The sequence below is a fragment of the Gorilla gorilla genome, chromosome 19, assembly GCF_029281585.2.
Source record: "Gorilla gorilla gorilla isolate KB3781 chromosome 19, NHGRI_mGorGor1-v2.1_pri, whole genome shotgun sequence".
Classification (NCBI taxonomy): Eukaryota; Metazoa; Chordata; class Mammalia; order Primates; family Hominidae; genus Gorilla; species Gorilla gorilla.
In genome coordinates this window covers 92392769-92406716 of record NC_073243.2, presented here as the reverse complement: position 1 = coordinate 92406716, position 13948 = coordinate 92392769, and the positions used below count along the sequence as shown (strand labels likewise).

Genomic DNA, 13948 nt, shown 5'->3' with positions numbered 1-13948 from the left:
TGCCAGATGCATGTAAATATATATTTATAAGCTAATGAAACTAGAAAATTAGATAAGCGTCTGCAAGCTTTTATGCAATTGAATACTTTGCAGTTGGCAAAGCATTTTACAGATGCTCATTTAATCCTCACAACAACCCTGTGAGGTGGGCAGGGAAGTCATTGCCATCTCTACTTTGTGGTTTGGACCCTGAACACAGAGACTTTCGGGAACATATCTGAGGATAATAACTGCGAATCTCCTTTTTTGCTCCTAGTCCTACACATTTTCCTGTTGATACCAAACTAATTATCAGTGAGATGGAAAAAATCTGAACCTGTGTAAGGAATAAATGTAAGTCAACTATGATTCTATGACATTTACGTTCATTGGAGGATAATCTTTCAGACTACATTGTTATTGTGTGGGGTACTTATTTTGGATTACTGCTCGTGTTGAAAATAAGTGAATTAGACTGAAGTACAAACCAGCCAGCAAAATGTTTGACAATTAATTTTAAATACAGAAATGATCAAAATTGCTGATTTAAATATAATAAAACAAGTGGAAAAAAGGAAAAAAAAAGTTCCCCAACATTTGGTAGAAGATAAGGTGTGTGGCTATTTTTAAAATTAAATTATTCCGACATATCAGATTTTCATAACATACCTTAAACTATTCTTTCTGTCCATTTAAAAATAGGAGTATCCCATTAAAATAAAAGGCGGTGTATGGGATAGAGACAATAGTCTCGTGCTCAGTACAGCACACAACTGGTGCACTGAAGTTGCATACATTATAGTGCAGGCAGCAAATCCCCATGCTCCATCAGTTTTGTATGGAGAAAAGAACTGGGGAGGGCAAAGGGAAATGGTACATACAAGTCCATGATAGAGTGGAAATACCTCATGTAATATAAACACAAGACAAGGCTAATGAGATCTGTTAAAATAACAGAGTGTGGTTCTCAAGGGTTCACCCAGAAAAGTGATAAAAGAGGTCGTGATTACCTTCACAAGTTTCCTGTATTAGTGTTACCACCCCTATAAGTCATAACCACCAGTGATCTTGAGCCTTTCTGTTTAGTTTTGCTTTTGAAAAAAATAAATCACAAAATATTGAAACAAATATCATTGTTTGGCTTAATTCAGGTATTCTTAATAAACAGTACCACAGACTTTATTGAGCAATTGAAAATATACACAAGGAACAATAACTTTTTCTTTGTATTGTCTTTTTTTTTTTTTTTTTTTACTTTCTTCCAATTAAATAACCCAGTTTCGATCATGAAAAGGGCACTTGTTTCTACAGGAGCTGTGTCCAGCTTGCTCAGTTCCAAGTACTGTTTCCACACTTCTTCCTTGTCATTGCTGAGGTTGTATATCCACTTACTCAGGAAGCAAATTCCACAAGGTTGCAAGAACTGACCCCCTAAGTTGTTCTTTCAGATTCTATTTCTCCATAGAGTTCAGCTAACTTTTTAAACTCGGGTCCCCAGTCTCCAAGGTAGTGATAATCCTGGTCTGATTGTGTCGTTGCTGAATCCAGCGAGCTGATAGACCCAGCTTCTGATCGCTGACCCTCATAGGCATAAGTCTGAAGAGAGTCATAAGGGGGAACGCTAAGGTCTAGGTCTGCTTCTGCCAGTCTTTGCTTAATAAATTCCTGAACATCTATACTTTCCAGGGTGGATGATGTCTGGTGTCTGGGAGTGAGCTTCACTTCAGGTCTGATATCTCTCCGGTACTTGAGCTCCTCAGCAGCAGAAGGATTCCTCAAGGCTGTGATGTCAAAGGCCTCCGTGTCTTCCTCTCCACCTCCTTCATCATCATAGGTGACCACGTTCTCCCGTACATCCTCTTCTGAAATGATCAAGGGCTCTTTTTTGCTGCGCCTCAGGGTGATAAAAAGTACCACAATTGCTGAGGAAGAATGGAAAAAGGATGAAGAATTAAGAAAACAGGAAGGAAATTCTTAGAGATTTTACAACAGCAATTTCCCATTTTCCCATTCGTCATTAACCACATTCCAGAGTTAGGCTGGCATTGCAGCACAACTCACTCTGTGCTCTCTGAATAACACCGCAAGGTACTGTAATGCCTCAAATAATGTAAAAGATGATTACCCCAGGAGACATTGCGAATTGCTGATCTTCTATAGAAAACCACAATACTCTCAGTTTGCTAAGATGTAGGTTTCTTGGCTCATATTTCAGTAAAACCATTTAGTGATTAAAGTGAGATAAACACATGATGAAAAAATAATATGAAATTTTAACTCAAAAAATAATGTAGTGAGCTGGTCTCTCTATAGATATTTAATCCTTCTAGGTAGATACACTAAAGATGTTTTAAGTTTCTGGAATATTGGAAGAAGGAGCCTTAACGTTAAACCCTTTAAATTTTGATGCTTTGTAGAAAATCAAAGCAGAAATATTTTAATGTTGATCTCTTTTGTCAAATATCCTTTAAAATTATATTATCATGCATTAATAATTGCATTTTCCCATTCAGGGACAAAATAATGTTTCATTATTTGTACACAACTTGTTTCATAGGAATTTTTTGATTTATGAATGTTCTTTACATAACTTATTTATTTAATTCTCACAGCAGAGCTGTGGCTTTACTCTATTTTTAACCCATTTATGCCTGAGGTTGCAATTTTTTGCGTGTGAAAAATCAGACTTTGGCGATAACCTTGAGCAGTAGGATATAAATAACTCCCACAAGCTTAATGTTCCAATAATGGAACACTAGGCATAAATGAGAATGAGGAATCTGAGACTCAGGAAAGAGTATCTAAATAACCAAGATCAAAAGATAAGATCACACAGATGGCAAGTGGAAGAGCTTGTACCATAATGTGATTTCTCGCATCACAGGTAATGATATTTCTACTATAAAAATACTCTACTTCAGTATTTCAAAGACATGAAATAATAAAATGAGTGCCCAACTGGACAAGTGCCTTAGGATAGCTCTTGCTAAATATGGTGGATTAGTCTTTATTTCCAATAATGCTGCAAACATTAGAAGATGTGATAGAAATGTGTCTTGGGAACTTTGCTTTGGCCATTTATCAATATTTTCAACTGTTTCTATTTGATGAAATTAAACTGTTACTAAATAGAAATAGTTCCCTCACATCAAATTTGTTATAGGCTGTGTTACTAGGCTGAGTATAATTTACTTCAGCTCTATAGACTGCTCTTTTCCTGCTCAGCTGATATTCTAGGCTTTATGATAGTGATAGTGATGCCCATTAATATTTTTAACATTCTTTACTTCATAATAATCAGGGAGGTACATTCGATTGACATTTAAGGTTGTTATATTTAGCAAACAAAAATAAATGGCAGGATTCTCAATTAAACGTGAATTTGAGATCAATAACAGCACACACACACACACACACACACACACACACATGCTTCTCAACCTACAGTGAGCTTACATTCTTATAAACCCATTTGAAGTTGAAAATATCTTAAATCAAAAATGCATTTGATACACATAATTTAGTAAACATTATAGCTTAGCCTAGCCTACCTTAAATGTGCTCAGAACACATTAGCCTACAGTTTGCCAAACTTATCTAACACAAAACGTATTTTATAATAAAGGTATAAAGAATTTTGAATCAGAATTCAAAATATGGTTTCTACTGAATGCATATTGCTTTCACATCCTTGTTAAGTCAAAAAATCTTAAGTCACACTATTGTTGGTTGGAGACCATCTGCAACACACACACACACACACACACACATACACACATACACACACACATACACATAAGGTATTAAGTGTGTCCCATATAATATTTGAGATACATACAGGCAAATATTGTGCTAAGCATACATGCATATGTTCCAAATATTATTATATTGTTCCTTGTGACATATTTATGTTATATATACACATACATACCTATATACAGATATAGATATATTTCTTATTTATCTGAAATTCACATTTATCTGGGTATACTGCATTGTGTCTGGCAACCTTGATTATAAGTGAACTTGAATGAATGGTTGTGAATCAAACACCAGGTTATCTAACTCTGATGAAGAACATACTTTCCCCCCAGAAACTGCCCTTTTACTGCTTACCTCTGCAAAGTAACTTTTATCTTTACTTTTATCATTATGGTTACTTTGTTCTTCTTTATAGCTTAACCATTTTAATGTATACTTCTAATCTATATGGACTAGTTTTATCTGTTTTAAAACTAGAGAAAACTTGTGGAAGAGGAGTCGATTTTAAAGCCAGAGATGGAAAGGATAATGAGAGAAAGGGATGGTCACTGTGCACTGGGAGGTACCCAGTTTTGCAGAGGAAAGGCAAATGGGAGACTATGAAGGAACCAAAAAGAGAGGAAGAAAACATCTGTAGAGGAGGTCATAGAACCATCCAGAAAAGTGTGAAATGAAAAGATATTAGCATTGGGAAGGTAATGAGAAAATTCAGTGAGGGTCACTACAGAAGACATGGGAAGCATTGAATTACTACTGTTTAAAATGAAGTGGTTACAGAAAGCTGAAAATGAAATGTTGGTGCTACACATGCCCTGATCTACAAATATTATGCACAGAATTACAGATTTTCCCATATACGTTGCCTATATGTCAAAGACATTACTTAATATATGCCTTTATTTTGGGGTAAAAAAGGCTTTTGCTGAACATAGGAAATATGCATTTAATAACTGCCTGTGTATTTTAGCATAAATCCACCTTACAGTTTTCTAATTCAAAGCTCCAAACAACATCCTCAAGTAATTCACTCCACTGTATTCAGAAGTTTAGATTTATCATGCACGATATATATATCTCTGTTCATCTTTATAATTAAATGAGGAGGCTGTTCTAGATCGAAAGACCTATTTATAAAGACTGCCTAATTTATTATAATACAATTTCTTACCTTCGCCAATAAATCAAGTTATTTTCTTTTATATTGAATTGGTTGGTGGTTGATGTCAAGGGAATTTATGTGCAGACACAACAGGGAATATGTAATCAATACTGCCATAGAGGTATGGAGGTAAATTTGCATCCTTCAATATTTGTGCAATTTTTCAATCTTTGCATATGTATCATATTCACTTAATGAAATACAGGGATAATCCTGGCTTTTTAATTATCATGGCATATAGTTTCTATTTCTCAAAAGTTAAGAAAATAATTCAGATACATTATGATTTAAAATATAGAGACCATTTACATTTGAACGTTGAAGGTTTACATCTACCTTTTCCCCAGAAAAGGTAGTATTTGCTACCTTTCTGGATATTATTTGCTAGTATTCAGTGATTCCTAGGCTTGTTACATACTTATTTAATAAAAGGAGATATATATATATTTATATATATGTATAAAATCAAAATCTGAGACATTTTTGAGTGAAAGGGGATGTTGTTCATAACTATGTCAGGACATCAGGGCAAACGCAGACATAGGATCCCTCTAGTTAAAGATAAATTCAAATCAACTCAGAAAAATGTTGTACATTGTGTTCCTGATGAACTTATTTTCATTCCTGTTGGTTCCACAGATATTTCTGGAGCAGATGGCACCAGGTAGATACTCCATAAACAATTATCATGTGGACAAACAAAAAAAAACTCTGTGAAAGTGGTAATGTGACATTGTGTTAAGTGAATTATCCTGAACAGTAAGAGCCTCACTAGGAAAATAATTTTAAAATATTTTTTAAAAATTAGCTTATGGTTACTAATAACATCAAACTCCTAATTGTACTGGAGAATATTTCTTAATGTTTGAAAAACAAATGAAATGTTTCCAAAAAAAATCCTAAGACCAAAGTATATTTTAAAAGAATGAGTGCAGATAATAATTATACATATAAATAGAGTCAAATCCTTATTTAAAAACTGACAGTCAAAAGAATGTATTCAAATGACCCTGATAACCTATCAAAGCATACACATTGGCAAGGCACCTCTTCTTACAGTGGGTCATCTGGTAAAATACAATATGAGAGAACCAAGGTGGTGTTACAAAAAAAAGAAGAGATATAGAACTTGTTTTTCTTTGTACAAAATAATAAATAATTTCTGATATAATTTGAAGCCAACTGGATTGAAACTTCAATAAGCTGTAGAATTTTTTACATGTCTTTAGTCTAAAATAAATATTTTATCCTTGGCTAGTGAATTTCTTTTTCTTCTGTTCAAGTTTGGGCAGAATTTTAAATGCCCGTGAGATTATCATTTTATATTATAAATTAGAATAAATTTGCGGAGTTTTATGAATCAATTTTATCATCAAGTAATTCAAAGATGGGGAAACATTTTTTGTATTTGTTTTCTCATAATATGTATTTTTTCCTATATATTATGTATCATTCCAGTGCTTGGCATACTAAGTGGCTTTCAGTTCCCATAATATAAACTATCATACAACTTGAATTTGAACCCATTCCATAATGAATCTCAACATACTCCTCCCTAAGTAGCTTGCATAGCAGAATTTTTTAAACCTCAAATACCACTTGATTCTTTGTCATACCATCATATGTTGGCACTGAATTTGGTCGAATTGAGGTGGCCTGAGTCAGGGAGGCTATTTTTATTGACTTACGGAGTGTGACTTGCCACACTTGGGAGTGGCATCTCTCTCTGAAACCTTAGATTTTTAAACCAAGGGTAGCACACAAAACCATTTGAAATAGCTCAAATGAAAAGCAGGCTGACCTTTATCTCCTCACCAATTCCATCTTCTTCTCTTAGTTCACCACGTGTTCACACCAACTCCATTCTGATCCTCATTTATCAGGAAATTTATATCCAATATTAGGGAGCAATCCATGTCTCACTTATGGTGGCCTCACCTAGGTTACCTGCTTATATGTAAGCTGTGGACTGAAAGGGTAGCTGGAAGAGGTCCCAGTCAGATCCCGACTCAATGACTTATGCCTAGTGTGATCAACATTTGCCTTGCCAACTACTCTAGTCCCTCTGGCAAGAGATGGGGTAAAGTTGGGAAATAAAAGTCAGGCCTCTGGGAGGGAGAGAGGATTTCAGCTACCTATACTGTCATGGTAAATTCTGATTGCATCATAAAGGCTCACTCTAAATTCTCTTCCATCCATCATATGCAATAGACCTGAAAAAGGTAACCTCAACAGACAGTAACTCAGCTCATAATGTTTATATCTATCATTTAAAGTTAGCCTCTTTGGTTGACAAGCACCATTCAACGTATACATAGATGGATTCCGACCATGTTGTAAAATGTTGAACCAAATGCAATCTTTAATAAAACAAGAATAAGCATTTCAAAATTCTACAGAATGACTCTAAGGTCCTTTCAACTGAAATGTCATTCTCACAGGTTTAGAAATAGAAACAAGAAAAACTGAATGTGTGGCTTTAGATCACACAGTTATTGGCAAAACTAGAGCTGGGTTTGTACAATCATAGCCATTTTCACAAACAAGAAGCTGAGAGGGAAAATTTTTTAATATTAAAATATTAATTTTACAATTTGTTTAGCTGCGAGAGTTGAACGTTATTTCAGAATTACGAGTTCAAAAATAAAGTTTTGCTACCTTTGGTTTTGTCGATATTTATGCCGAAAATCATAATCTCATAAATTAACTTCAACATTATTTTAAAATTACAGATGGCTATATCCTGTATCCCTTGGCTAGATACTTTCTGAATAACAATAAAAACTAATCAATGCCATGAAAAGCAAATATTGCATTATAATATATAATTGTAGTTATATATTTTCACTAATTTTATTAGTTGAAACTTAAATATGCTTTTAGAGCATCTTCTCACCAATTCCATCTTCTTCTCTTTGTCCACCACATGTTCACACCAAACCCACTTCGATCCCCATTTATCCGGAAATTTATATCTAGGATAAGGAGCAGTCCATGCCTCACTTACGGTGGCCTCACCTAGGTCACCTGCTTGTATGTTAGGTATGGACTGAAAGGGGAGCTGGCAGAGGTCCCAGTCAGATCACGGCTCAAATATGCTTTTACAGCATATTTGAGTTTCAACTAATAAAAATGAAAAAGTAAACATATCATATAGTAACTTTATTAGTCTTGAGGGATATAACAAAATTTACAAATGTTCTATTACTTACCCCAAATGAGAAAACATTTTCATAAAAACCAATTAAAATGAAGTATCATTCCATGAAAACATAAAATATTCTTTCAATAATGCACCTCAACATGTACCTAGACATTTAACACATTAATTACATTTTTGATATTTATCTTAGTAAACAAAAATAGTTTTATGATGATAAACAAGCTCAAAATTTGAAGATAACATGCTTCACCTAAGAGATCTACTTTTAAGAGAAAGAACGCTGGAAGAACTCTCATTAAAATCCCTGCGTTCTATTCTCAATGACTTCAGTTAGAACTCTAGAGAGATCCAGGGTAATTGTTGTTGTGCAGCCTTGTTTTCTCATTCTGGAGTGTTTGTGCTCTTTTTCTTTTCAAATACACACAAAAAAGAAGTATGTTAATATCTAAAGAAAATAGCAGTTCTGACCAATAAATATATAAAGTTTATTTATTTATTTATTTATTTATTTATTTATTTATTTATTTATTTTTTTGAGATGGAGTCTCACTCTGTCGTCCAGGCTGGAGTGCAGTGGCGCCATCTCAGCTCCACTGCAAGCTCCGCCTCCCAGGCTCAAGCCATTCTCCTGCCTCAGCCTCCCGAGTAGCTGGGACTACAGGCTCCCGCCACCAAGCCCGACTAATTTTTTGTGTTTTTAGTAGAGACGGGGTTTCACCGTGTTAGCCAGGATGGTCTCGATCCCCTGACCTCGTGATGTGCCCACCTCAGCCTCCCAAAGTGCTGGGATTATGGCATAAGCCACCGCGCCCGGCCATATAAAGTTTCTAAAGGCTCTTTTCCTGACTTTCGTCTCCACCATACATTTACTGTACATATTTATTTGTTTTATTTATTTATTTATTTTTGAGACAGAGTCTCACTCTGTCACCCAGGCTGAAGTGCGGTGGTGTGATCATGGCTTACTGCAGCCTCCAACTCCCAGGCTCAAGGGATCCTCTCATCTCAGCCTCTCAAGTAGCTTGAACTACAGGTGCATGCCACCATGACGAGCTAGGAATGACTGGAATGCAGTGAAATAGTTCTTGCTCTGGTGCACCAAACTTCCATCCTTCGTGTTGCTAAGTACAACTGAGCATTTTGGTGCTCAATTTATTGAACTTGTGAGCATCTTTTGACTTTGTTGACAAGATTTACTACACAGCATAATGCTCCTTGATACCCTCTTTTCCCTCAACGTTTGTGACATTATACTTTACTTTCTTCCTACTCTCACTTCTTCACTGTCCTCTGCTATCTCATCCTTATTTAGCGATCATATTGTAGTTTCTCACTGTGTAATCCCAGTCCATTATATCTCTACATATATTCTCTTGCTGGGCAACTTGAATGAAGTGGACTTCCAATGTCCTCTAGCTCAGGGTAGCTCAAGATCTACATTCAGCAACATATAAGAAGTTATATTTGAGGCCATTCTAGCTCATGCAGGTATCTACATTATCAAAGATCATTTTTCTGAGTCCATTGAAAGCACCTAGATATTATTCACTTTTCCTCAGGTCTGTTATAAGTATGCTACTGTAACACGTGCTGTGTCGAAGGGAGACAAGGGCAGACTTTTCCTAACTGGTTTCCCTACATGCCCTCTTGTCACCAGGAGTTCTATTCTCCATTTCATTCACAGTCATTTTTGCAAATTGAAGATTTTATAATGGGACTCTCTAGCTTTAAACCTTTCTTTACACTCCTAAAACAAAACTCACCAGCTTTGCCATGTCCCACAAGTCTCTGGATGCTCTCACCCTTTCCTACAAATCCTTTCTCCTTTCCAAGCTCATTACACTTTAATATCCACTCCATCTATACAAGTTATTTGTCTTCAACCCCAGGAACAAAACAAGGAACATATTTTTTCAAGAATACCTCTTTCTCAGCACAACAGTCAATTATCTTTTCATGTATGCCAGTACCATAAAAGGAATAAAAAACAGGCTGCTAAGAGAAAGAAAAAAGACTTTGGACACAGGTCCCCACTTGATGAAGCAGAAAGATTCCTTACATCCATCTTTCTTGGTATTACAATACAGATTTGCTATCTTGTTTCAAAGAGCATTCTAAAGAGTTTATAGTTATAGAAGCTCCTCATGCAGCTGTGAAAAGATTTAGATTATTACAACAGATAATGTAAAATTAGAGAAAGTGTGTTTTTTAATAAACTGTAATGAAAATTTCAAATAAAAAATTTATTTTATTTTATTATTTATTTATTTTTTTGAGACTGAGTCTCACTTTGTTGCCCAGGCTGGAGTGCAGTGGCGCGATCTCAGCTCACTGCCAGCTCCGCCTCCCAGGTTCATGCCATTCTCCTGCCTCAGCCTCCGGAGTAGCTGGGACTACAGGTGCCTGCCACCACCCCTGGCTAATTTTTTTGTATTTTCAGTAGAGACGGGGTTTCACTGTATTAGCCAGGATAGTCTCGATCTCCTGACTTCGTGATCCGCCTGCCTTGGCCTCCCAAAGTGCTGGGATTACAGGCGTGAGCCACCGCACTTGGCCAAAAATTATTGTTTTTAAGGGAATATAATTAAATTCAATAAAATTTAATATCCCTCTAAGACCAAAAAATATTTAGTCAGTATGTTAACAACTAGCTAACATTAATGATTAACTAATTATTGTGAACTAGTAGAAGTTTCTACAAGTTATCTATTTTTTATTTGGTTTTCAGATTCGTTTTGTTTTATGATTTATTCATTTATATATTTAAGGTGTGCAACATGATGTTTTCCTAATAGTTTTCACTATTATTACACAGTGAAATGCTTAGTGTAGTCAAGCAAATTAATGTTTCTGTCATCTCACGTAGTTACACTCTTTTTTCACGTGAAGGGGAAAAAGCACCTGAAGTTTACTGTCTTTGCAAATTTCCAATACAACACAATATTGTTATTAACTGAAGTCCTTTTGTTGTATATTTGATCTCTCATTTTTTGTACATTTACTCACCCTAAGGCCATATGACCCTCACCCTCATGCTGAATGAATGGGTGACCTCCTCTGATCTCAGAAGCTAAGCGGGCTGGGGTCTTGGTCAGATTCATTTAGAATGATGCCGCTTAGATTCTTGCAAAAAATTTTTAAAAGCTCTTTCACGGTGGGATTCTGAATATTTTAATATTAATTCTTTCCAAAATATACACTTTCAAAAGCTATTTCTTTCCGATTTTATCCTTCTTCTGTTATTTCAGTTCTTCCAACACATTTGAATCTAACTATTTTGAGATTAATGATAGTATTGAGAAAATTAATTCATAGGAAATTGGAGCAGCTGTTTCCTTACCCACATTATGGATGCCTAATCCTTAAGATTTGTCAAAATGATTCCCTCTCATTCAGAATTGCCATCATGCAAACTTAGGGTTTAGAATGACTTACCCAGGAGAATGAGAACACAGAGAAGAATAGCGATTAAGGCTCCTGTACTCAAACCAGCCGAGGACAGGAAGGCTTCTGCATGGCAGGTCCGCACGCGCCCATCTCTCTCGCATGCACAAACCCTGATGGTGAGGGTGCTGCTGCTGCTGAGAGAGGGGATTCCACCATCAGAGATCATAATGGGCAGATAATACACATCCTGAACAGTTCGACTAAATCTCCTCCGCCTTGTCAGAATGCTGGCTGTGTTATCTATGATAGACATAAGCAAAACAAAATATACTTAGTCAAGCCGCCATTCAAGATTCACATTTCCTTTAATGGATAAAATGGGGATGTGTATCTTTCCTGTTTCAGTTTATGAAATGGACAAGGGAACACGAAGGGGCAGTTATTAAACAGAAGCTAATATTGGTTCTCCAATTGAGAAACCTATTTAGAAAAATTAATACAGCCACACTAAAGATGAAAGAAAATAGTGGGAAGACAAAGCAGGAGGAAGCAATGAACATTTTGGACATGGACCTAATAGCTACAAGATTTAAAGGGATGCGGACGGCCTGAAGTCATACACTTAGGGTCCTATACTTTGAAGTGAGCCAATGAGATTTTCTCCAAACCTAGAGGCTCTGAATATAGGTAATAGGAGCACAAATCTGTATTTTTAGCAAACTACTGAGGTGAAGTTGGTGCATAAAACAGGTATAAGAATAACTGGTTTAGATAATATTTCTATGGAGACAGTAGATCAAGCAACAAACATTTTAGACTTAGCTGTGATTTGAAGCTGTATTGTTTGACCATGGGGAAGTTAATGATGAATAAAATAGCTAGTCATATTTTTAAAAATGTGTTTATTAAATGCAATGTACTATAATAAATGCCTGCATGATATATTGTGTTCAATCTATAAAACTTTATGAGGGACAGGGTGCTAAATTCTTTGATTCATAGCTGAAAATAATTTTTGTTATAAATACTAATTTAAAAGTAAATAACTCTAGTCCCAGAGTGTTAGTTGCCCAAAATCACAAAGCTAGTAAATGATAAGGATAAAACCTCTATTCTAGAACCCTGCTCGACACCACAATGTCACATTGCCTCATCTCCAATTCACTGCCAAATGGTATTGATGTCCGCAGTGCGTATAGTATATGTTTCATTTTACTGTTATTCCTCGTCCCTGAATGCATAGCTGAAAACCCACATGGTCCATACTTGGATGTACTGTTCAGATCCCTTCATAAAATTTCCTGTTGCCGTAGCTATAGATTGCCACCTGCCCCCAGGTCACACTTCTGGAATAGCATATAACTAACAACTCATTGCTGAAAGGTTACAAACGTTGGGCCGTCCCCCTTCCTGCACTACTGACAATACTGATGGACAACTTTAGCTCCAGAGCTTTTCCATAGGGTCAGCCATTAAGAGACCTTAAGAGTGAATGGCAGCTCAATTTGTCACTCTACCCTGTCGTTCTTCCTTCTCCTGTGATCTACAGATGTTGATCTCAATGGCATACTCCACTAACACCTGCACTCCAAATGCCAATTCAACTCCAGGGAACTCAATAGGCAGCTACATCTATGAGTTAATTATTTTGCACTAAAAAGTAAGTGGGTCATTAGGCAACTACAGTTAGGGCCTCTTTTTCTCTTATCAATGTCTTTTATTCTGAAAATAGAAATTGTATTTTATGTAGGTATGTTTATAACAGTCACAGTGCAATATCCTAAAATGATATTTGTTGTACATTGCTAAATTAACATAATAAAAAAGCTAATTTTTCAAATATTCAATGTACTACATATAATAAAACACAAGAAAATATGCATATACATACATATTGAGTTACTGAAAATCAGAAATAAATAATCTAATGAGAAATTGAAGAAAATTTTCTTACCTAGTGAAAGAGGAATTTTTAAAAACTACATCAGCTGTCTATTCTTTTTTTTTTTTTTTTTAGATGGAGTCTCACTCTGTTGCCCAGGCTGGAGTGCAGTGGCGCCATCTCGGCTCACTGCAAGCTCGGCCTCCCGAGTTCATGCCATTCTCCTGCCTCAGCCTCCAGAGTAGCTGGGATTACAGGCGCCTGCCAACATGCCTGGCTAATTTTTTGTATTTTTAGTAGAGACGGGGTTTCACCGTGTTAGCCAGGATGGTCTCGATCTCCTGACCTCACGATCCACCCGCCTCGGCCTCCCAAAGTGCTGGGATTACAGGCGTGAGCCACCGCGCCTGGCCAGCTGTCTATTTTTAGACATGTTATAGGATAGAGAAAGAAAAAGTGGAGAAATGACATCATGTGTATTATATAATAATTTATCAGTCATGTTTACTCTCCCAGAAAACCTGACTTTTGTGGAAGCAGATCTATCAGCTGTAGGATGTTGCATCACAATGAACAGAAGTCTTTAGTCTATGGGAAATGTGTGAAATAAGTATTC

The 13948-nt window shown here is 36.0% G+C and overlaps 1 protein-coding gene across 6 annotated transcripts in view; it reads right to left on the bottom strand.

The window, feature by feature from the left end:
* Positions 1–1109: 1109 nt before the first annotated feature.
* Positions 1110–13948, bottom strand: part of CDH18 (cadherin 18) — a 1104389-nt gene continuing 1091550 nt past the window's right edge. For 4 of the 6 annotated variants that reach the window (XM_055367740.2, XM_055367737.2, XM_019013682.4 and 1 more), the window contains 2 exons: positions 11499–11750; positions 1110–1901 (listed from right to left, as the gene is read on the bottom strand). In XM_055367740.2, coding sequence (XP_055223715.1) covers positions 1411–1901; positions 11499–11750 — 743 coding nt within the window. In that variant the 3' untranslated portion in view covers positions 1110–1410. The remainder of the gene's footprint in view (positions 1902–11498; positions 11751–13948) is intronic. The other 2 variants (XM_019013683.4, XM_019013684.4) reach the window with 2 other exon arrangements.